Source organism: Lynx canadensis, chromosome C1 (assembly GCF_007474595.2).
Source record: "Lynx canadensis isolate LIC74 chromosome C1, mLynCan4.pri.v2, whole genome shotgun sequence".
Taxonomy (NCBI): domain Eukaryota; kingdom Metazoa; phylum Chordata; class Mammalia; order Carnivora; family Felidae; genus Lynx; species Lynx canadensis.
Window position 1 is genome coordinate 193,054,901 of NC_044310.1, and position 24,690 is coordinate 193,079,590.

The following is a 24,690-nucleotide window of genomic DNA, read 5'->3' on the forward strand; positions in this document are numbered from 1 at the left end:
TGCTCACTCCCTATAAGCCCCATGTCCTCTTGGAGGGGATTCTATAAATCACTAAGGAGCACTGCCTGCACATTACTCCTACTTGCATATCCCAAGGTACCTGGCAGAGCATGTATGTGGCGCACATGAGGGGTTTAATAAATGCTTGTTGAAATGAACCCACCGCCAGAACTCCACTGAAAGATCTGCCTATCAGCAACCCTTTCATGGTCATATTAAAGGTTAGGGAAATAAAACTTAGCCCTTCAGGACACACACATATGAGACTTCTCCTCTGGGAGACAACAACTCAATACACTAAAAAGAAGACAACACAAGATAAAAAGGCAACAACAAACTAAAAAAAATTCTCTTTTATCCAAGCTCTTTATATGTTTGGAGGGGACTATCTAAGTTTTTCTTTATTGCCTTATTCTCCTCCAACTGGCTACCTTCCTATTCCTTAACTCAAATAAATCTTCACCTTATTATCATCATTCCTAGCAAGTGGGACACAAATTTGAAGACAGTACTAAAGATAGGAATTGGAGATATCAAGGAAAGTCAATTCTTTTTATTTCTGTCCCTCTTTTCCTTAGCAGATCTTGCACTTTGGCTACTAGAGGATCCCCTAATTTTTCACATGAGAATCAAAACAGATTTTGGCTATGCTAAAAGTTTTTTTCCCCTTTAAGAGCATAATATACAACTTCCCTCGTTAAAAACCCACATATCTTTCTTTACCTAGACTCACATGCATAATCAGCTCCCAAATTCAATTTCTCTTTTTCTTAAGAATTGCTATTCTGCATGATTTATGCTAAGGCCAGTAAGTAACTACCCCAACTCAGAAATGTTGCTTACTTCCAGACTGGCAGCTATTTAATGAATAATTAACCACTCCATACTTTCTATCAGGGATGCTTGTATTACCAGGGTAAAGGTATACTTTATGTCTAAACGATGTCATAAAATAGGCCTTTGCCAGAAAGACGCCCTCATTTATCAGACGAAATGCCTTGTGGTATTAACAAGGTCGATACTGTTTGTTTAATATATTTTGCTTTCATAGGGGCTTGAAATGATTTGTTTTTGCAGCTGTAACGGAGTTAAATTAGGGATTTAGCTTCTGCTCAGCTAGTTGAGCATATATAACCAGGGGCTATTAATTATCTGCCTAGAGGCCTTTAGGCCTCTTCCCACTGCTTCCAGCGTCCTGGGGGGACGGAGTTACGCCCCCAGCAGCCAGATTCCACCCTCAAATAACCAATCCCGGCTTCTCAGGAACTGGGGAGAGACGAAATCATTCAAATGGTTATTTCTTACTCCACAGCCGCCCTCACCCCAACATGTAAATGTTATTAGTGGGTAAATGTTTTTCAAAGTTGAGTAAGGAATTTAAGAGAAAAATCTTAGTTCAAAGACTAGTTTCAGACATCCATCCTCACAAATGAGAAAATAACAACAAGAAAAAACTTCTGTGACCCTGAAGTACTAATAATCAGCCCCTTTCTCCTTTTCACTCTTCTCACACTGCTGTCCTGTCTTAAACGGAGCAGGGGGAGAGGAGGAAGTTTGCTCCAAAGATAAACTTGTCAAAAGCCTGCACTACAATTCTCATTCCTTTTTACCTGTTTGTATCCTCTGGGAGCAGCCACCGAAAAGCTCTGGAGAAAAAAGGCAAGGGGAGAGAAGGGGCCAGAAGGGGCGAGAAGGGGTGGGGGCAAAGAAAAACTAGAGTGCAATTCAAACAAAAATGAAATCACACACACACACACACACACACACACACACACACACACACACTCGCTCAGACACACAAAGAGAGAGAAAAAGTGCTCCCCCCACCTAGGTCCTAACAACATACTTCTTTATCAGAGGTTCATTGTCAATCAATTAGCCGAGGCAGCAGGGGTCTGTGAGGTAGGGGCACCCAGGGAAACAATGGGCGGCCCTGTTGTATTACTATTTAATCACTTTTGCTAAATAAATAGAGCAGCCCCGAGGTGCTGTCATGTCAAGGGAATTTATAACAAAAAAAAAAAAACAACAAAAAACAAAAAAAAACTTCATCTTTCCCTTGGCCATTCCTTTTTTCCCTTCAGGACAAGAGAGGGTTATTACTGTAGCCTTAAGTTCCATCTTTGTGTTTCTTGCCTTTGATTCCCACTCGGACCCTGCCACTTTCTGGCACTAATTTGTCAGGCTGAACAAAGAGAGGATTTGTACCTCCTGTAAGGTCTCAATTAGGAATGGCTTCTGCTGTATTATGTGCCATTCAGAGAGGACACAATGCCGGTAATTACAGGAATTTGCACTAAATGGCTGAAGAATTCACAGCAAAACTTTTCCCCCCCTTGGGCTTACTCCTCCCAAGGGCTGGGGGTAAAAAAAGGAAAGCAAAAGCTCTTAATGCCAGAGAGATGTAATTACCAACAGCAGTCCCAAGAGGTTAAACAGCAGCCGAAGGAGTAAAACCATAAAACTGACAGTGTGGAAAGGGTGGAGGGGATCCCCTCGGCTCACTGTTTTTCTTGCTGTGTCTTCTGTTAACATTTTTCAGCTTCAGTTCAGAATCAGGAACACTGTCCCATGGTGGCCATCTGATATCACTCCCAGATTATAAAGCAGGGACAGAAGGAAGGGTTTAGTGGCAGCGGCACCTAACACAAGGCCCTGGGCCCTTTTCTTACAGTGCTCAGTTGGTAGGTTTCCTGACTGCTGGGAAATTACAGGAAAAATAGCTGTATGTAGTCCACATATCTTCTGAGGGGAAACAGGTATGTGCCCACGTCTAATTCCTGAAGAAAACAGGACTGCTGCCTTATGATCCGATTTATACAGCATTTTGTGAACAACCTAATTTAGAACCACTTATAGCTACATACTTCATAAATATTTTAATAAGCCGCATAATCATTTGTTTTAGCATTAATATTTTAATACCACAGACGCCTCATTGCCAAACCAAACTTCGAATCCCAACCAGATTCTTCGCTGAAGAATCGCACCTCATTTTCTTCCACAGAGGTGTTTCTGAAAAGTTGTACTAAAGCAGCACCAAATGAAATGTTCTGAAATCCCACTTTCACCGTATGCTTCTCTGCTCAGGAGCCTTCTGGGACTTCAGGGTCAAGTATTAAGTTCAACCCTATCAAACTCCTTTTGTGGGTCAAAAATGACTGGAGAGCTGCAATTTCATATAGTTCTACCTGAGACCACCCCTGGCCATTCTCTGATCCAGTGTGTGGGCCTCACTTCTCTAGCTCTCGTCACAGCTGCCGTACGCCCTTCATGATGTAACTTAACTCTCGGATTAACGTCCGCCTCCCCTGACGGACTGCAAGTTCCACGAGGGCAAGGAGCACAGCCGCTTTCTTAGAGCAAAGACTCCTTCCTCCACGTGCACCTGAGTTTTTGGCACATGGGAAGAAACTCGGCACACGGTAAGTGGTAGGATGAATGAAAGAGCTTCATTTTCAAAGGCACGTTTTTGGGAAGAAAAAAATGCAAGTGCAAAGGCCCTGAAGGCAAGAATGACCAAGGTAGGTTCCAGAACAACAAGACGACCACCGTGACTGGGGCTTCCTAGAATGAGGCAGCCGTGGCGCTGAGAGGAAGCCATGGAACAAACCACACACATAATCAAATACAACTATAAAAAGTTCAAGCACATGTTAAGAGATACAAAGTTATACGCATAAGCATGTATTTTCAAAACCATAACCTCAGGCATTTGGGGATGGTCATGGTCCATTTTCTCTGCAGGGGCTCTTTAAGTTTCCAAAAAGGATATCAAAAATTCTTCACCTACAGAAAGAATTTAATGAAATAAGGCCAACTGCACTAATCTGTAGATTTAAAGCCAACATTTGTAGCTCGCCTGGATTGCAACCGAATGACATCACAATAAAGAGCTACTCCGTGCAACTGTCCCCTTGTAAAGTTTTTTCATCAAAAGTATTTAATGGGGAATAATAAATAAATCCTCAAAAAAATATTTAAGGGGGTAGGGACTAAGTGGACATAAAAACTTATATTCTAAAGAGAGTCATTAGAACCATGCAATATTCTGAATTAGCTTCTCCTTAAAATAATAGATAATGCCAAGTTGAACTAAAAACAACTTAATGGACATTTTGCCATTTTAGAAGATAAACATACTATGCAACCAGCTTTTTCACCGAATGCATATCTTTACAAGGATGAAACATTAGGGGACACAAGTACTAAATGAATAGACGGCTGGTTTAGATTGTGTTTGTGAGAAACAGATCGATTTTTAAAGTTCCATCTGATATAATAATCTTTAATATAATGAACAGCCTCCCAAGAAATTTAAAAAACATTCAGAGGTTTGCTTAAAGAGTTTTAGCCTTTTTCTTTTGAGACTCTGCCCCCTACAGGAGATGGAGTATTCCTACCTGGGGTAGGAAACCAGTATTGCATATTGGAATTAGGGAAAATGAAAAGCAAGCTGGTAAACCATGCGTACCACAAAGCAACTGAACGTAGCATTTTCCGATTGAAGGGGCACTGAAAGGAAATAAAAATTGCTACTTTGGAATCGGCCATACTGCACAAATTAGGATTGACTTCTCTCCACCCCAAATTAGAACCGCCCCCCCCCCGCCCCCCACCGTGCCTTATTAGAACTCCCAACCAAAGCACGAAGGTAAGAGCTAAGCAGGGCAAATGAGTTTCAGATTACATTTCTCTTGCCTCCTGGATTCCCTATTACCACCCATCCTCAACCTGTTCTCCAACCAGGCCAAACAGTGAGGACATTTAGACAGCACAGGGAGACATCTTAAAACACAGGACCTAAGTAAAGCAGCTGCCAAAAAGTTCTGTCCCTGACCGTTCGGTAATCCTTCCCCTGTTCTTTTCTACTTAGTTTCCTTCTCCCTGCCTCTTCTACTCACCCTTTTTTGTCTTCTTCCCATTTTCATTTCTCCAACTGCTAGACGTGATGGACCTGCTGCATGCTACCTGTACCTGTGTTTCTCCTTCCTCTGAGTGCTAGAAACGCTACTAATGAAGTCCAGAACGCGGGCAGTGCACCCTCCGTCAGGAAGCAAACTTATGAGAGAAAGGTGGACTAGGGGTCAACTAGGTGACAATCCCTGTGTAACCCTTGAGACTTTTCTTCCCCCTTTTACTAGAAAGTTTCCCAACTCAGCGATTCCAGTCTCTACCTTGAGAACTAGGCTCAGCTATTCTCCTTGATTCTAATAACACAACACATTTGTTGACCCTATCAGCAATCCAAAGCCACAGAAGTGTATCATGATTCCAGAATGTTCCCAGAATCAGGATCAATAAGTTATTGTTGAGTGACTGAATGTTGAAATATAACGCATGCACTAATAAGACACTAAAATGTCAGTAATTTCTACAAACTATGGTAAAGCCAGTGGCCCCCTATTTCAAAACCATTTTGCAAAAGTAGCTGACTGACTTCACACAAGGTCATTCACACCTGCAGATACATGCACATCACCTAGTGCGGCTTCTTTACCGGCTCAGTGTTTCTGGTCTCTCCTACCCAACCCCTCGAGTTTCTGCTCCACAGTTACAGAGCCCCTCTAGAGAAAGCAGGGATGATTCACTTAATCCCCTCGTTAGGTACATTATTTTTCAACAGAAAAGGGAATCATCACAACTAACCTAAATTCAAATTTTCCCTGTGCCACCACTATTTGGCTTTCAATGCAGGAACAAGCAAAAATTGAAAATTTGGTCTTGGCTGCTGGTGAGTGTCCCATTCACTTTTAAATAACATACTTCAATCTGACACACTTGAATTAAAATCTTCCAAATCAGGTTTCCAATTAGATTACCTTCATGGTAAATTTACCTTAAGGAAAATTTCTTGTCCCAAATTGTGGGGTTTAGTGAAAGGGAAATAATTTGATTTAGTTTCTAGTAGATACATAGATTTGGTTTAGGGAAGATTTTATTCTGTCTAGTTTACTGTTCAGGGGAAAGTGAAAGGGAAGTAGGAGAGAAGTAGGAGAGAGAAGCAGTAATAGGGTTTTAAGAAATAACAGATAGGGGCGCCTGGGTGGCGCAGTCGGTTAAGCGTCCGACTTCAGCCAGGTCACGATCTCACGCTCCGTGAGTTCGAGCCCCGCGTCAGGCTCTGGGCTGATGGCTCAGAGCCTGGAGCCTGCTTCCGATTCTGTGTCTCCCTCTCTCTCTCTGCCCCTCCCCCGTTCATGCTCTGTCTCTCTCTGTCCCAAAAAGTAAATAAACGTTGAAAAAAAAAAAAAAAAAAAGAAATAACAGATAATTGGCCTTCAACTCTACTTTGTGTCTCACCCTTCCATAGCAGTTTCAGAAGCCCTGGGCTTCCCCAGGATGAGGCACAGGCCCATCATGACTCAGAGGTCATCTGCTGAATCATCATCTACCCTGCTGTTAGTCACCTCCAGATTTTCTGTCAGGGCTGACTTTAGATTCTTCCTTAACAGGATTTGACAAGGTCATGATCAATGACAGTTACTGGCTATAGACGGGTTTTTTTTTTGTTTTGTTTTGTTTTGTTGTTGTTTTTTGTTTTTTTTTTTTCGGTAATAAGTGTCAGCAGTCAGCTTTTGGGTCTGAATATCTCTTGTGAGACAATTTGTGACATCCACATTCCCAGTGACCTTTATTTAAAAAGACAGAGGAAATGGAATCACAGCAGAGGCAAGAAGCCTAGATTCTAGTCTGGTTATGCTTCGGCTAAGTCATTTGGACTCAGTGGCGTATAGCCTATCTCCTTCTACTGACTTCACCAGCATGGCATGAAGATAGACAGACGTTTTGCGGTAAGAAACTCCTTGAAGGAGAGATGCTTTTCAAACAAAAGGTACATGTGACTAGCCCATCGAGGGGATTTTTATAGTGAATTCCAATTGCAGGATTCAGGTTGTTCTTTAGGGAGCTTTAGACTAAAAATTTGCTTCATACCTGCACATTTGAAACTCTGAGCAGTGAGTCCTCGTTCCAGAGACAAGGTTGTCAGAATGCTGAGGAAGCTGGTGGTCACAGACTGACGCTTGTTCTTCCTGAGTTCATGCCTGCCCATCTGATCCTTGGGTCTGCTCCTCAGGGTGACCTGCAGGTTTTGCTCTGAACTCCTCGCCACATTGGCTGCTGTTTTCAGAGCCTCCATCCACTCCTCAGCCCTCTGCCGGGTCTCTGCACGGAGGCGGAGGACATCTTGGGGGAAAATGACTTGAAAGCAAGAGTCACAGTCATCTAGGTTGTCCATCTGGACAGCCAGACACACGTCCACATTGTAGCTTAGCAGGGGATCCTCGTCTAGCTTGCCGGGATGGAAAGCCATAAGGTAGGCCCTGCTCAGCACAAAAGTAAATGCCTTCCAGTTGTTTTGGACGGTTAGCCTGTACAGCGTCCCTGATTTGATGATGTTTTGGTATTGTTTGGGGCTCTCCAAGACAGGTGATGGCGCGAGCAGCTCACTGGATTTCTTCTGTAAACAATGGTTCTGTGTACAGTCAGCGTGATGACCAAGTCCTGGGGAGTTTGCCAGCTCATCCTGCCTTCCCACGTAACCAGGCACCGTGGCGTGCACGACTTCCCAAAGCTTCTGCCCCCAGTCCAAAGCCTCCCACGGTGACTCTGCCTTTAACTGGAGCTGAGTGTTGTCATACAGAACAGTATCCACCAGCCTGGCCTCAAGGTTGCCCAACACGGAAATGCTCTGGAAGTGTGAAAGCTGGCAGGTGGCATAGAGGGCTTGATTACCACTGCTGTCTAGGCTGTAGAAGGATAAGTTGTAGGGTGAGAGTTCTGCGTAACAGCTCTGCCAGTAACTGTCATGGTCCTTCCTGATCTCCAGGTACCCCTTCTTCAGAATATTTGGGAATGCTTGCTTGTGTTCTAGAAAGGAGAAACAAAAGAAGCCATGTATTAATTCATTGATACGAATGAACTCAAGGAGACGATAAGGCAGGTGTAAGAAACCAGAGATCAGGGAATGACATCCTTCTGGTTCAAACTAAACACAGTAGAGGTAGTACAATTCCAAGACAGTACAATTCACAAGATGTAATTGGGGGGAAATCTCAGGTCCACAATAGCCTACCTAGGGTGGAATTATGAGCATAAGATTAAGTATTGGTGGGGGGTGGTCTGCAATGTCAGTGTGACATGCGGAGGTCTGTGTGGAAAACTGTGACTCTCCCCCACGGGTCCATGAAATAATTGGCACTTCACCAGGATTTCATGTTTTCTAGGTAATATTCTACAGAAAACCAAATACATCAGAGCGAATATTCCTCCTATCTCTTGACCTAACTCCTTGCTAATACACATTATTTGGGTTTTAGTAAAGCCAGGAATCGCCCATGGAGAGGACAGAGCATGAAGTATGCTTCTCATAAACTCCTGTTTCTCAGATACCCCTGTTAGTCTTCAAGGCCAGTTCATGAGCCTTCTGTCTTGTAACCAGTTCCCAGGGCTGGACTCAACCAGCCCATGTTTTAGGTCTCTGCTTAGGTAGCAGTTCTCTCTCACCTCTGAGCCTGACTGCGCTTATACTGTTACCGCCTGCTTACAGTGCTCCTTCCTACTGCTTCCACTAGCTACCACACACTTACCCTTCACTTACCCATCCTGTCTTCCAGGAACAGACCCTGTCCCGATTCCCTCAACCCCTCATCTGCACACGCGCGCACACACACACACACACACACACACACCCCGGGTCAGTATCAGGTATCCCTATTATTCCTCTTTGATGGACTCTTGTCAGGCTGTATTATAATAGTTTATTTAAATTTTTGAATAAATACAATTTTGAAGTTTTTAAAAAAGTCTGTCCTCCCCATTGGACTATAAGTTCCACTGAGGAAAGAGGAGAGGTCTGTCTTTTCATCCTTTTTTACAACACAGAGTACAATGCCTACTACATAGCAGGCTCCTAGAAAGTACTAATTAAATGAGAAATAAAGCTTGTAGCACAACGCCCAGCATATAGTAGATATAATTCCTTTCTCTTCCCCTGTTTCACAAGTTTATCTGGTTGTGCCATCTTTAATCAATAATTAGCTGCAATGTATACAAGTTTAGTTCCTTAATAGAAGGCAACTGTGACTTGGGAGACTTCCTGATATTTTTATCAGGCATGCAAATGACATCCATGCAAGAGGCAGCACTCTTCCCTGACAGAGATTTTCATTTCTGAGATGTTTCTAAATCTCTTGCTGATACACACTGGAGACAGTCATAAACTAACGAAGTCATTCCCTAAAGAAGACAAATCACACTCCCAAAGGGCATGATTTCTGATCTTGGCTGAAGGGAAAAAATAAAAAGTAAAGAAATAAACCCAACACAGATCCAGATCTTAAAATAGCAAACCAAAAAAGAAAAGGAGAGAAATAAGGCAGAGAAAAGCCAATTTTACCTGCTTTACATCTCTGGTCCTGACATTCATTAGTATTTCTGTGATAACTCAAAAGCCATTAATTTCTTGCAACCCACACTAATCCCTTTGTAGAGAGAGATAATGGATGCCTATTCTCAGTTATCTATCTTTTTGGATAATGTAATAAGGGAGGCAGTGCTGTTAGAGACACTGCTGCTACCTCTCCCCCACTCATTTCCATCAAGCGCTGATGGTAGTTCGAGCTTTTCCATAATAAGACTCGTAACCATGTGTTCCTCCACCCCCATCTGTCCTGTGACCCAGTGGCTCAGCTATGCATCCCTGAGCAAAATAAAACCATCTTTCTTGCTTTTAGCTAGGAATTTTTCTCTCCTTTTCTTTCCTTCCTGAGAGCTTTTTACAACAGCTAGCATGAATTAGAAATTCTGCTTTAGGGGTGCGTTGGTGGCTCCGTCGGTTAAGTGTCTGACTTCAGCTCAGGTCATGATCTCACGGTCTTTGAGTTCTAGCCCCGCGTCGGGCTCTGTGCTGACAGCTCAGAGCCTGGAGCCTGCTTCGGATTCTGAGTCTCCCTCTCTCTCTGCCCCTCCCCCGCTCATGCTCTGCCTCTGTCTCAAAAATAAATGAACATTAAAAAAAAAAAGAAAGAAAGAAATTCTGCTTTAATTGGGCCCAAGTCAGCAGCAAACCTGACTAAAATCTCACCTCTTTCTGACTTGGGTGGACTGGATGGGAAATCCTTCCCGGGAATTTCCAAAGTCCCCTCACCTTCTTGATGCAGAGTAAGGGTAAAGAATTCATTGTATTTACAGACTTTTCCCCCCACCTGTCTCAGCCCTCTTTAAATAGGTACATTAAATTGAGACAGAAAAGACTGGTGTTGGTCACAGGAAAAGGTCCATCCTTACAGGCTGCAGTTTGTAGAGTTAATTTCTTGAGAAAGAAAAATCAAGAAGAAGAGAGCAAACGTGATCAGGAAACTATCCTCTGGGGTGCGTATTCCACTCCGGAGGGCCTGTTTATATCAGACCTCACCAATATTTCCTGTGTGAAGTGTTAATTTTCTTTGAGTTGTAGAGGGCCAGAGAACTACCATTTCTCTTTAATCTCTAATAATTGCTACTTTCTATTTCTATCTGAAGTTTATTTTTAATATTTGTGCTATTGACAAATCAGAAGGTATGTATTTAAATCTAAGCTTTCATTAACTTATAGTTCAACTTTTATTTCCCCAGACTGTATCATTTCAACTCATTTAATTAACCTCACACACATTATTGTAAAGTGTTCAATTTCACAAATGAATAATATCTATCTTAACTAATATCATAAATGATTCAGATGGGACCGCTGACAATGATTATAACCATTTCCTCAGTAAAACAAGAAAGGATGATCAAAATGAATCACTGGACCCAAAAAATTTCATACTGAAACCATGAGAGTAATTCCTTGTGAAAAAGGGAGAGAAAAACAAAAACCAAAACCCAAACCCAGAACTCTTCCTTTCCCCCTTGCTTTCTACTTTGGAGCATGAAGAGCCGGTTCAGTTCCTCTAGTGAAGACCCCTTCTTCCTCTTCTCTTCGTCCTGTAATACCAGTGCAGTGGTTTAAGGACAAAGATTGCTATTTACTGAAGAGGAAGAAGGGAATTTTCCACACAATGCACCTGATTCACTTCTGTACCCCCAACGTACCAGAGTTCCTCTTTTGCTATTATTTCCTCTATCTGTTCTCAAAAAAGTTTCCGTTCTCATGGCCACCACCTTAATTAAGGTTTGTTTGGGTGTTTTTTAATACCGTGATATAACTGACATACGACATCATATTAGTCTCAGGTGTACAACGTAATGATTCGATATTTGCATATATTGTGAAATGATCACCACGGTAAGTCCAGTTAAGATCCGTCAGCATACCTCGTTACAAAACATTTTTTTCTTGTGATGAGAACTTTTGAGATTTATTCTCTTAGCAACTTTCAAACATGTAGTGCAGTGTTACTAACTATAGCTGCCATGCTGTACCTTCCAGCCCCATGACTTTTTTATTTTACAACTGGAAAGTTGTACCTTTAAGACCTAATCAAGGTCTTAAATGAGCTCGCACCTCTCATCCACCTTCCCCCTGGCCATCTCCCACACTGTCACCAGGGCCACTCAGCCCTTCCTGTGCCCCCTTCTCAGCCCAAAACCATTCACAGCTTTCCTGGTGCTACACAGTAAAGTTCAAACTCCTTAAAACATTTGATTATGGAAAATTTCAAACACACTTGAAAGCATGTAGAAAACTAAAATAAACACCCACGGACCTATCCCTCAGCTTCAAACAACAAGTTTCTGCTATTCTTCTTTTCATATCCCCCACCCCCTCCAGCTCTGGCTTTTTATTGTTTTTTGTTTTGGTTTTTTGGCTGGAATATTTGAAAGGAAATTGCTTAAAGTTTATCATTTCTACTATAAATACTTCAGCGGTATCTCTAATCTAACAGATAAAACTTTAATACACACGCACACACACACACACACACACACACACACACACCATTTTCACACCCAATAACATGAATAATTCCTCATCTAATACCTACTCTGTATCTAATTTTCCCAGATTGTCTCAAAAAATTTCTTTATATGGATGGTTTGTTCACTGAGGCTCACACACTGATTTGGTTGATATGTGTTTTAAATCTCTTTAAATCTATAACAGTTCTCTTTTTCTCCTTTTTTTTTTTTTCGTGCCACGTATTTATTGAAGAAATTAGTTCATTTGTCCTGTAGGGCCAATATCCCTGATGAATATGGATGAAAAAATTCTCAATAAGATACTAGCAAATAGAATTCAACAGCATATAAAAAGAATTATTCACCATGATCAAGTGGGATTCATTCCTGGGATGCAGGGCTGGTTCAACATCCACAAATCAATCAACGTGATACATCACATTAATAAAAAAAAAAAAGAGAAGAACCATATGATCCTGTCAATCGATGCAGAAAAGGCCTTTGACAAAATCCAGCACCCTTTCTTAATAAAAACCCTTGAGAAAGTCAGGATAGAAGGAACATACTTACACATCATAAAAGCCATTTATGAAAAGCCCACAGCTAACATCATCCTCAATGGGGAAAAACTGAGAGCTTTTTCCCTGAGATCAGGAACACGACAGGGATGCCCACTCTCACCGCTGTTGTTTAACATAGTGTTGGAAGTTCTAGCATCAGCAATCAGACAACAAAAGGAAATCAAAGGCATCCAAATTGGCAAAGATGAAGTCAAGCTTTCGCTTTTTGCAGATGACATGATATTATACATGGAAAATCCGATAGACTCCACCAAAAGTCTGCTAGAACTGATACATGAATTCAGCAAAGTTGCAGGAAACAAAATCAATGTACAGAAATCAGTTGCATTCTTATACACTAACAATGAAGCAACAGAAAGACAAATAAAGAAACTGATCCCATTCACAATTGCACCAAGAAGCATAAAATACCTGGGAATAAATCTAACCAAAGATGTAAAAGATCTGTATCCTGAAAACTATAGAAAGCTTATGAAGGTAGCTGAAGAAGATATAAAGAAATGGAAAGACATTCCCTGCTCATGGATTGGAAGAATAAATATTGTCAAAATGTCAATACTACCCAAAGCTATCTACACATTCAATGCAATCCCAATCAAAATCGCACCAGCATTCTTCTCGAAACTAGAACAAGCAATCCTAAAATTCATATGGAACCACAAAAGGCCCCGAATAGCCAAAGTAATTTTGAAGAAGACCAAAGCAGGAGGTATCACAATCCCAGACTTTAGCCCCTACTACAAAGCTGTAATCATTTGTCCTGTAGAACTTCTCACATCCTGGACTTGGTGAATCCTCACAGTATTGTTTAAATGTTCCTCCGTTTCCCATGTTTTCTGTCAACTGCTGTTTAGACCTTGAGGTTCATTTAGATTTTTTTTTTTTTTTTTGGCAAGAATATGTCACAGGTGGCTGTCCCACTTCTAAGGATATTAGGATGGATCAGGAGGTTCAGAAGATGTTAGCCTGATCCCTCTGTTATGACTTTCCTCAGTGAGCTTTCACACGATGCAGGCACTTTTCTCCACTCCTTCATATTTCAGCCAGGTGACCCGATGTTGTTTCTACAACTCGTCCCTCCCAACCTTGGTGCATGTTCTCCCACTGACCTCCCTGCCTAGATCTCCCCTTGCCTCTGCTTGCCCGTTCTTTCCTCCCACGTGAGGGCCGGTACAAAAATCTCACCTATTCCTGAAGACCTTCATCCCCTCTAGTTGAAAACAACTGTCTTCCTCTGAGCCTCCAAGGCTCTATGGCTGCACTACTCTGATGACTCAGGTTTCAGATGCTATTTCACATTTGTCACATATGCACTACATTATTTAATAAAATTATTCAAAAAATCAGAAAGAAATGTAAAAAGCAAAAACAAAAAGTTTCTGCCTCCGTAACCCAGCACCCACAATCCTCCTGCCCAGACTGTATGCGATTTGGTATGAAGCCCTTAGACATGATATATATGTAATAATAATATAAATAATAATTATAGGTATATTATATTTGCTTATATAATTATGAAATGGTTATGTGCTTTCATTTTGGTTACTTTATGCTATTCTATCTTTTTTTTAAGTTTATTTATTTATTTATTTTTTAAGACAGAGAGTAAGAACACAGGCAGGGGAGGGGCAGAGAGAGAGGGTGAGAGAGAGAGAATCCCAGGCAGCCTTTGCATTGACAGCGCAGAGCCCGACGTGGGGCTGGACGCGGGGCTCGGACCCATGAACCGTGAGATCGTGACCTGAGCCGAAACCCAGAGTTGGACACTCAACCAAGTGAGCCACCCAAAGGCCCCTGAAATTTTATCTTTTTAAAAACCACCATACCCCAGATTACAATAAATGAAAGAAACGTTTAGGTAATCTGGTTTCCTGAGAATATCTGGACTGCCTGAGTCCGCACAATGAATGAAGTCACAAGAATAGGATTCCCAAGGTCAGACCATGGTTGCAGTGAGAGACAGAGAGCAACATTTTAATGTTTTCAAAGAACTCAAAAACCCAATGTAGTGCCAATATTGCAAATCAAAGTTATTTAGGCAAGTTTTAAGGAAATATTTAAGTTCTTACAACAAGATCAAAAAATGTGGAAGAAAGCCAAAGTAGAGTGTGAATGGAGGGTACCCATAATCCTTCAGAATAACACTAAGACAAACCTAAAAGGATTGCCTTTCAAAATCGGGCAGATATATTACATTTCTTTTGTCGTGGAATGCCTAGGGAGCTCTTTTGGGTCTTAAAAATGAACATGAATACCATTCATGGGGGTTCCACCCTCATGACCTATGCACCTATCAAAGGCCATGTCTCCTAATATCATCACTTCAGGAGATAGGAGTTCAACATATGAATTTGGGGAGTGACACAAATATTCAGACCGTAGCACCAAACAGAGACTCATGTTGCTCAATTTCTATCCTATCTTTCATCCTGACAATTTATTCTTTTATTCATTTCGGTGAATCCCACACACAGCCCCCAGAACACTTTTTCCATACCTCTTTTACTCTTCCCAAACACCTAATCCCACTGCCTCATCCTTTGTGCACTGCAGGAGCTCCTTCATATATACTATGCTTGGCTTCATGTTGGCATTACACTAATCAAGGTCTTGCACAAGTGCTACAGAAGAGTACGGTGGTTAAGGCCACAGGTGCTAGAGCCAATAAGCCTAAGTTGAAATCATAATTCTGCCCTTCCTGGCTGTGTGACCATGGGACAATTACTTAACCTGAGTCCCAGTTTTGTCATCTTTAAGATGGGCTATAATAAGAGCACCTACCTCATTGTCCTGCTGTGAGAAAGAAATGAGTAACTCTTAGAACAGTGCCTGATACATGGTGAGTATTTAATACTTGTTTCCTATTTTAGCCGTCCAGTCTCAAAGGAAGAGTCTTCTTGTCTCGCTGTTAAAGATAAGCCTTCCACCTCTACTCGGTCCCTAATCCCTTCCCACTTCTTCAGACTCTCTTCTCCTCTAACTAACATTGAAATATTATCCCTCCACTAATGTCTTTTCCTCCTGTCTTCCAATATTCTGAGGACTATATCTACTAAAAAAGCATTCACAGGGCGCCTGGGTGGCTCAGTCGGTTAAGCGTCCGACTTCAGCTCAGGTCATGATCTCGCGGTTTGTAAGTATAAGCCCCGTGTCGGGCTCTGTGCTGACAGCTCGGAGCCTGGAGCCTGCTTCGAATTCTGGGTCTCCCTCTCTCTCTCTGCCCCTCCCCTGCTCATACTCTGTCTTTCTCCATCTCTCAAAAATAAAAAAGTGTTTTTAAAAAATTAAAAAAAAAAAAAAAGCATTCACTTGATCCTACCTTTCGTATGGCTCAATCTGCCTCTTTCCTGCAGACTTCAAATTCTTACAATGTGTATACCTCCTTCCTGTTCCACACAATCTGGCCTCTGATTATTAACCTGACTTCATCTCACATCATCTCACATCCCTTTCTCCCATTTCAGCCACACCCTTTTATGTTCTTTAAATAAGTTGAGTGTATTGTAGCCTCGGGAACTCTGAGGTTGTTAAATCCCCCATTTGTAACTTCTCTACCCCGCCCCACTAACTTACGTGCCTCCCTCAGTTTTTCCTCCCAAGATGCCATCATCGGTGAGGCCAGCCTTTACCAGTTTATGGAGCCCCCCCTCTCTATCTTACATCTCGCTTTATTTCACTCAAAGAACTCTCTCATTTTCCTTGAGGGCAGGGACCTGCATATCTCTAGCACTCCTGTACACTCGGTGGCTGACTCCATAAGTATTTGTGAATGTATGTATGAAGGAATCTACTAGAATCTGTGGAGACACCAAATAATTCAGACACAGAACCTGTCAACAGATCTATGGCCCAGTTACAGCCCTTTTTCTTTTCACAAGTCTCACTTTCTCTTGGGCCACAGCCACCCTAAGTTGAGTCACAGCATGAGGACTGGCAGAGCCTTCTAGTTGGTTTCAATCCCTTCCTTTCTTTCCATCTACCAATCCATTCTATATAGTGGGGGCCTGTGGGGAACCAATAAATAGCATCCCCTTCATCACCCAAGTTTTAAACCAACTGAGATTGACCGACACTGTCAGACACATGGAGATCAAAACATCAGCCAGTTGGGAGGACGCAGTTTAGGGTCGTCCTACCAAACTGAGCCCTAGGATTATACAGACTTACCTCTGAGTCACAAGCAGCACTGATCACTACAAGCTTCCCCTCCTGGGGGACTGCCTATGAAAGGCTGATGGGTGGAGGAGCAGGTTTGGAGGAACAGACCAGAATCAGTGCTTCCTATGAGAGAGGCTGAATTATACACACCTAGTTCCTCTCCTAAATTTACCCATAAATTGCTCCTCCCTAGGGGTGGAGTGTGCAAAGGTAGGGAGAGAGGCCAAAAACGTTAGTCTGATATCCCTTTACATAGACATGAAAGCTACAGGAGGGGAGGTTTCCGGCTCCCTACCCCCACTACCCTGCAGCCCTGTCAACTTACTGACTTTTTATAAAATACCCTTTTAATCTTGACTTTCAAGTAATTTTCAAATGCTTCTTTGCTAAACATATCACATTAAGTCTAGTTGTTTGGCTTTGCAAGTCCTCCATGACCTTGGACTACAACTCTCAGAAATGGAGCTCTGTCCTGGCTTAGTCTCCTGGCCATCCCACACACATGCTGTGTTCACCTCCACCTTGGTTTTGTGTTCACCCCTCTATGCTCAGCTGAAGCATCCTTTCCTCAATGAAGATTTCTCTGATATTCTAGATTATAATCACATCTCTCTTTTTTTTAATATTCCTAGTTAACAAAACACAGTTTTCCAAGTCTATTTGTTTCATGTTATAGTACTCAACTGTGTTTAAGTCAGAAACTAGGGAGAAATGTTTTCAGTAATTTTAGGTCTTTGTACTCCTCATTGCAGGCACACAGGAGAAGTGACATTAATAGGATCCACATTAGTCAGGACACTGCCACTGTCCATAGCAAAGAATATGAAGAGAATGATACCACAGGAACCAGAGAGGGGCTGTGTCTTATACACTTGAAATATGCTCCACAGGCCAACACTTAGTGATAGCTCACAGATACTTGTTAACAAACTAATTCTGGTAGAAATGAAGTAGACTCAAGTAATGTCTTTTCTGAGAGCTACTTTGGAGACCTTTCTTCATGGGTAAAGGAGTCTATCCCATTTGATCTTCCTTCATAATAAATTTAGGGAAAAAGATGTATTATCTGTGCAAACTCTAGCAGAAAGAGACCTGTAACATATCTGGCTACATATTCACTAGACAGACATAGCAACTTTGGGATCTTCTCCATCTAACTTCTTTGCTATGGGCAACAGTGATAGAGCATTAGTCCATGCAGTCCTGGTCAATTTCACTTCTAAGTGTGAATTTAGAGATCTAAGTGTGAACTTAGGTCACAGACCCAACTTTGTAAATGCCGAGGCTTTCTGCCTTCTGTGACAAGGGTAATCCCTAGTCTTTAAGAACCTTGTGACCCACAAAGAAATGGAAAAGCATTCCAGGCTCATGGATGGGGAGAACAAACACTGTCCAAATGTCTATACTACCCAAAGCAATCTACACATTTAATGTAATCTCTATCAAAATACCACCAGCATTTTTCACAGAGCTAGAACAAACAGTCCTAAAATTTGGATGGACCCCAAATAGCCAAAGTTATACTGAAAAAGAAAAACAAAACTGAAGGCATCACAATTCCGGATTTCAAGCTATATTACAAAGCTGTAGTCATCAAGACTGTATGGTACAGGCACAAAAACAGACACATAGATCAGTGAAACAGAACAGAAAACCCAGAAAGGGACCCACATCTTTATAGTCAACTAATCTTCAACAAAGCAGGAAGGATATCCCAATGGAAAAAAGACAGTCATGCAGGAGAATGAAACTGGACCACTTTCTTACACCATACACAAAAATAAATTCAAAATGGATGAAAGACCTAAGTGTAAGACAGGAACCAACAAAATCCTAGAGAACACAGGTAGCAACCTCTTCGACCTCAGCCAGAGAAACTTCTTATGAGACATGTCGCCGAAGGCAAGAGAAGCAAAAGCAAACATGAACTACTGGGACTTCATCAAGATAAAAAGCTTCTGCATAGTGAAGGAAACAATCAGTAAGACTAAAAGGCAGCCTACAGAATGGGAGAAGATATTTGCAAATAATATATCTGACAAAGGGTTAGTATCCAAAATCTAGAAGAACTTATCAAACTCAACACCCAAAAACAAACAACCCAGTTAAGAAATGGGCAGAAGACATGAATAGACACTTTCCCAAAGAAGACATCCAGATGGCTAACAGACACATGAAAAGATAATATCACTCATCATCAGGAAAATACAATTCAAAACCATGGTAAGATACCACTTATACGTGTCAGGATAGCTAAAATTAACACCACAAGAAACAACGAATGTTGGCGAGGATGTGGAGAAAGGGGAATCCTGTTGCACTGCTGGTGGGAATCCAAATTGGCGCAGCCACTCTGGACAAACAGTATGGAGGTTCCTCAAAAAGTTAAAAACAGAACTACTCTATGACCCAGAAATTACATTATTAGGTATTTACCCAAAGGATACAAAATTACAGATTCAAAGGGGTACATGCACCCCAATGTTTATAGCAGCATTATCAAAAATAGCCAAACTATGGAGAGAATCTAACTGTCCATCCACTGATGAATGGATAAAGAAGATGTGATATATATATTTCACATATATATATATATATATATGTACCACATATATATGTGATACATATATATATATATATATATCATATACATATATATGGTGGAATATTACTCATTCATCAAAAAGAATGAAATCTTGCCATTTTCAACGACATGGATGGAGCTTGAACATATTATGCTAAGTGAAATAAGTCAATCAGATAAAGACAAATACCATTTGATTTCACTCATATGTGGAATTTAAGAAACAAATAGATGAATATATGTGAACAGGGTGGAGAGAAGAGAGTGAAACAGTCACAAGAGACTTAACAATAGAAATAAACTCAAGGTTGATGGAGGGAGGTGGGTGGGAGACAAGCTTGATGGGTGACAGGTATTAAGGAGAGCACTTATTGTGATGAACACTGGGTGTAAATAATGTAAGTGATGATTCACTGAATTCTACTCCTCAAACTAATATTGCACTGTATGTTAACTAAAATTGAAAAAAAAAAAAAAAGAAGAAGAACTTTGTGACCCAGAAAACGATTCCAAACCAACTTTCAAGATATGCTCACTCATTGCCATGGTGGGTTTTTCACTCTATAGGAATTAAGTAGAAAAGAATCTCCAATATTTAGACCAGCAGATTTTAAGGTAAATGGCATTTCATTACTGTATCTTTGGGTAACATACTAGAATCAGAGAAACTTAGAGCCAGAAGCGATAAGAAATCTCTTAGCCTGATCCCATCTGAGGTAGAACTTGTCAGCTACTCACCTCCTTAACTAGTCCTCCTGATTCTTTACCAACAGAACCTAATCTTGCTCAGGTATGATGGGAGATGCTCAGAGGAGATGTCCTCTCCCCTACCCCGTGGAAAGGAGCAAGATTTGTTTAAGCCAATCACAGAAATGCTATTTTCCTTTGCCAGAGATTGCTTTAGGGGTGAGCATGTGACCCTCGCTACTTAGGGGGTGCTATTGGGGCCTACTGAGAAAGAGACCCAGAGGGGGTGCCCTGTTTTCCCTTCCTGACTTTGGCTATTGATGTATAAGAAAGTGACCCTTGGGACTGCTGTGGCTATCTTGTACCTATGAAGGGAAAGAAGAGACATTACCAATATACTGAGAATAGCTGAGAAAAAAGATGGAAAGTGCCTGGATCCCTGATGACACATCAGGTCTTAAGTGTCTATTGTTTATAGTACCTGATATTCACTAAGTGTTCCATAGTTACCTGTTAGATAGATAAAAACGTAAGATGACAAATGGTCATATTACTTAGGCTACTTTTAGTTGTATATGCTATTAATTGCTCCTGAAAATATTCTTTTTTTAAAATGTTTTTAGATTTTTTTTTTTTTGAGGGAGAACAAGACACAGTGCGAGCAGAGGAGGGGCAGAAAGAGAGGGAGACACAGAATCCAAAGTAGGCTCCAGGCTCCAAGCTGTCAGCACAGAGACCGATGTGGGGCTCAAATTCACAAACCATCAGATCATGACCTGAGCCGAAGTCATATGCTTAACTGACTGAGCCACCCCGGCACCCCTTTTCTGAAAATATTCTTAACTGATTTAGCAGATTTGGAAAGAGATCCCAGGAAGCAAAATGACTTGGCCAAGGTTATATTCAAAGTGTGCAAGCTCAGAGTAGAAAACTCTAACCTCCAAACTTGGAGTCTAGATCACACTGTGTTTATTTATGGTGGAGGGAATGACCTAACCCTCCTCATGCTTGAGAGACAGACAGCATTGTTGAGTGGTTATGTGTGGCCTCTAGTGTTAGGACTGGCTTGGAGTCCTAGCCCCATCACATACTGTATAGCTTTGGGTGAGGTCAACTTCTCTAAGATTCAGTTTCATCATTTGTGAAATCAGAATATCATCTATCATATTCAACTATTATGAATATTAAATAAGATAGTAGGTTGACACATCTCAGCACAGGGCTGAACATAAAGCTAACTCTCATTAAATGATAGCTCTCACTGATATTATTAATAACAAACTTCAGTCAACTTAAGCTATAAGGTAAGGAAAGAGGGGCCATTTCCATTTCGGAAAACAAACAAAACAAAACAAAACAGTATTGTCCTGATGTTCCAAGCACCAACACATAAAACTCAACCAGACACTTTGCATATGCTCACATACTTGGTACAATACAAAGTTTTCTATGATATGGTTTATAGCATCAAAAAATTTTCAACCGGGGCAACTGGGTGGCTCAGTCAGTTGAGCATCCGACTTTGGCTCAGGTCATTATCTCATGGTTCATGGGTTCAAGCCCCATGTTGGGCTCTGTGCTGACAGCTCAGAGCCTGGAGCCTGCTTCTGATTCTGTGTCTCCCTCTCTCTCTGCTCCTCCCCCATTCACACTCTGTCTCTCTCTCTCAAAAATAAACATTAAAAAAATTTTTTTTAATTAAAAAAAACTTTCAACCAGTGTGGGAGATGGATATACAAGCAATTGCCTATAATGCACAGCAGAATGATATGTGCTGTGAAAACATACAGTGAAAGAAAAAAAAAAAGACTTTTAGTTGAAAAAATATAGAAAGGTCTCAGGGAGGACGTAGCATTTGGATTGGTCCTTGAAAGATAATGGAGGGTTGTGAAAAGTGAAACGGGTGGGGAAGGTGTTCTGGATGAAGAGAGTGCATAAGCAGAGGCTCAGGAACTTGGAAGTACTCGGCACATTCGAAAACAGCACATAGACGAGGTGACAGAAGGTGCGGGTGGTGAGATCGGGACAGATTGGGATGCTTTATAAAACTTACACACTTGATTTTGTAGAGAATGGGGAGCCATGATTCATTTTGAGAACAGAGTAGCATGAACAGATTTGTGTTTTAAGATGGTAACTCTAGCAGTTTGTGAAATTAGTAACTACAGTTCTCCTTAGCCAAGAAAGATAAACTGTATTAACAGAGCAACCACAAGAAAACATCAGACACTTCGTTTTCAGAGTTCCCATATAGAAATGTTAGAATCAGAATATGGGTTGTCGATGAGGCGTGTTGGGTTTCCAAATAGCTGCCACAGGCCAACATTCAATAAAGTAACCAGTGGAAACTATACAACCATATAAAATCAACTTTCTGTGACCTATTTTAGCAACTTCTTTGTACTGACTAATCTTGCTGAAGGGTGAATCATAAATTCAGCAAGAGACCATGTCCTGGTGACCTCACTTGTTCTAAGCCCACAGGAATATTCCCACCTCTATTGGCTCCAAGGCTTTTGAGAAACATCGTAATTGAAAAAGCAGTCATTTTAGTATAAGTCCCAAATTTGGCTTTTTTTTTTTAAAGTTAAAGATGGGGAAAAAGAGAATCGAAACAGAGTAACATAAAACTCAAGATAAAGAAACCACACTGCCATGGTTTTTCTAGCTCTAAAGAAAATCTCTGCTTGAGGCCTACTCCTCAAGTACTTAGAACAAGAAAATACAGGCATAGGAATGGTACCAGGTCACCAGACAGCGAAACCAACTGAAACAAAAGCCCAGCTGACCACTGCCCTTGCCTAGCAGATGAAAATGTGAACACAGTCAGGGAGGGAAAAGTAAGTCAGATTCTGGCAGTCTGTTGGGTTTCAGAGCTCCATAGATAATGCAAAAGATTTCTTTAAAAATTTTTTTTTGATTTTAAAATCGCAAACACAGCAGTTCACCCAGAAGTAGAGTTACAAGGCACACAGAAATCCTTCTGCGTTAAATAATTTCAACCATACCCATAATTCCATTACAACCTTCCAATACCCATCTGGCTATAGTAATTAGCTCCCATAGAACCATGAGTCAGGGTCAGTTCAAACACGTCTTACAATGATACGGTTTTGGAATTGGGAGGATCTTAGAGACAATTTAACCTGCTTCACTAGGTCGTTAAATCAAAAGCAACAGACGAGTGATTCTTCCAAACCTACACAGTGAGTCCTAGTTGAGTGTTCTTTCCACACAGACCGACCCTCCTCTACTATGCGTACACATTTATAGGTGTAAATGCGTGTGTGTGATCCATTTTTGACAACATATCTAGTGTCCACGTGTTCACATGACTTTTTATGTTCTTACCTTAACACATATTTATATTTGGATTGTAATTCTATGACATCAGGACCCCATCTTCCTTATCCTACTGGACATTCCCTGCTGCCTGTGGCTCTATTATTACTCACTGAACAAGAACAGGATGACGTAATGCAAAGGAAGAGAGGGTTAAGCATAGGTACTGGTCAAGAGCATGTTTGTACAGAACTAAGATTAATGACAGGACTAGCAACGAGCCATTCTGGCGGTAGGATTAGGGCCTTCTCTCAGGGCTGCTTCTCTGTGACACCTTGCTTCAGCTGCCCAGGGCATGGCAGGCACTGGGGTGGCAGTAAGGAAAGGAACTGACCATGAGGCAGCTTTGTCTCTATGACCTACCTGGAAGTTTTTTAGAAAAAACTGCCTCGGATGTGAGGTGACAGATGTGGTAATTAACTAGACAGGGAATCCGTCCATAATGAGTATGTATATTAAATCATCACGATGTACACTAAATGTCTTCCAGCTTTGTCAATTATACCTCAATAAAGCTGGGGTAAAACCTGTCTCTGTCGCCATCTTGCCTTAGATCTAGTACTTCTTAGTGATTTCTGACCTAACCTTTTCGACATTGCTATCTGGCCCTCAGAAAACGCATGGTCTTAACTGGGCTGGACTCAAGCCACACTCTAACAGCCTCCTAGGACCCACTGACGGTATCCTTCATCTACTTAGCACTGGCAACATTCCCTTGGAAGAAGCCTGTCCTAGGTCTGTCTCTGCCTGAGGCAATGAAATTTCTAGAACACATCCATTCACAAGCTTCTAAGTAAGACTGAAAAAGGCAGCCAAAGATGGAGCAAAATACCAAAGCCCTCGTTCCATAGTTACGATAAACCCATGGGGGTCAGTTCACTTAAGCTCTTCTGTATGGTCAGCGTTCAGGAGTATGAAAGGCAAAGTTACAGTCTTCTTTCCGTGGACTCGTTGGTCCCCTAAAGAACTCTGGCCAGCGCTGCACTGTCCATGTTTAGTGACTATGTTAAACGCAGAAAACAATCCTTGCTTAGCTAGACTGCTTCGGTGTGTCTCAGTTTTTCCTCGCTAGTGATCTCCTGAGGGATTACTTTGGGTTCGATGAATACCATCCAGGTCAGTCTCTTCTACACTACTTCCCACCCTCTACTCCCACAGGGCCTGACTGCTAACAAGGCTTTCAAAATAGAGGGTTCTAGAGACTGGGAACGATTGGCTTCCAAGGTAAGTGTTCAGCTCCAGCTTAGTGTTGAAGGGTGTGGACTCTGGAGAAAGACTGCCCGAGTTCCAATCGAGGATCTGCTCAGGACCAGCTATGGGACTCTACGCACACTCCTTAAGCTTTCCGTGCCTCAAGTTTCATCATCCTCAAAACGGGGTCAGTAAAAGTGTCTATATCACAGGAGTATTATATAAGTTAAATAAGCTGTTCGCTGTAAAGAACTTAAAATC

General features: G+C 41.5%; 1 protein-coding gene across 10 annotated transcripts in view; it reads right to left on the reverse strand.

Annotated features, from left to right (window-relative positions):
- Window positions 1-24,690, reverse strand: part of PLEKHM3 (pleckstrin homology domain containing M3) — a 200,404-nt gene that overhangs the window by 146,416 nt on the left and 29,298 nt on the right. For all 10 annotated transcript variants that reach the window (XM_030324422.1, XM_030324421.1, XM_030324424.1 and 7 more), the window contains one exon: window positions 6,937-7,872. In XM_030324422.1, the coding sequence (XP_030180282.1) occupies window positions 6,937-7,872 (936 nt within the window). The remainder of the gene's footprint in view (window positions 1-6,936; window positions 7,873-24,690) is intronic.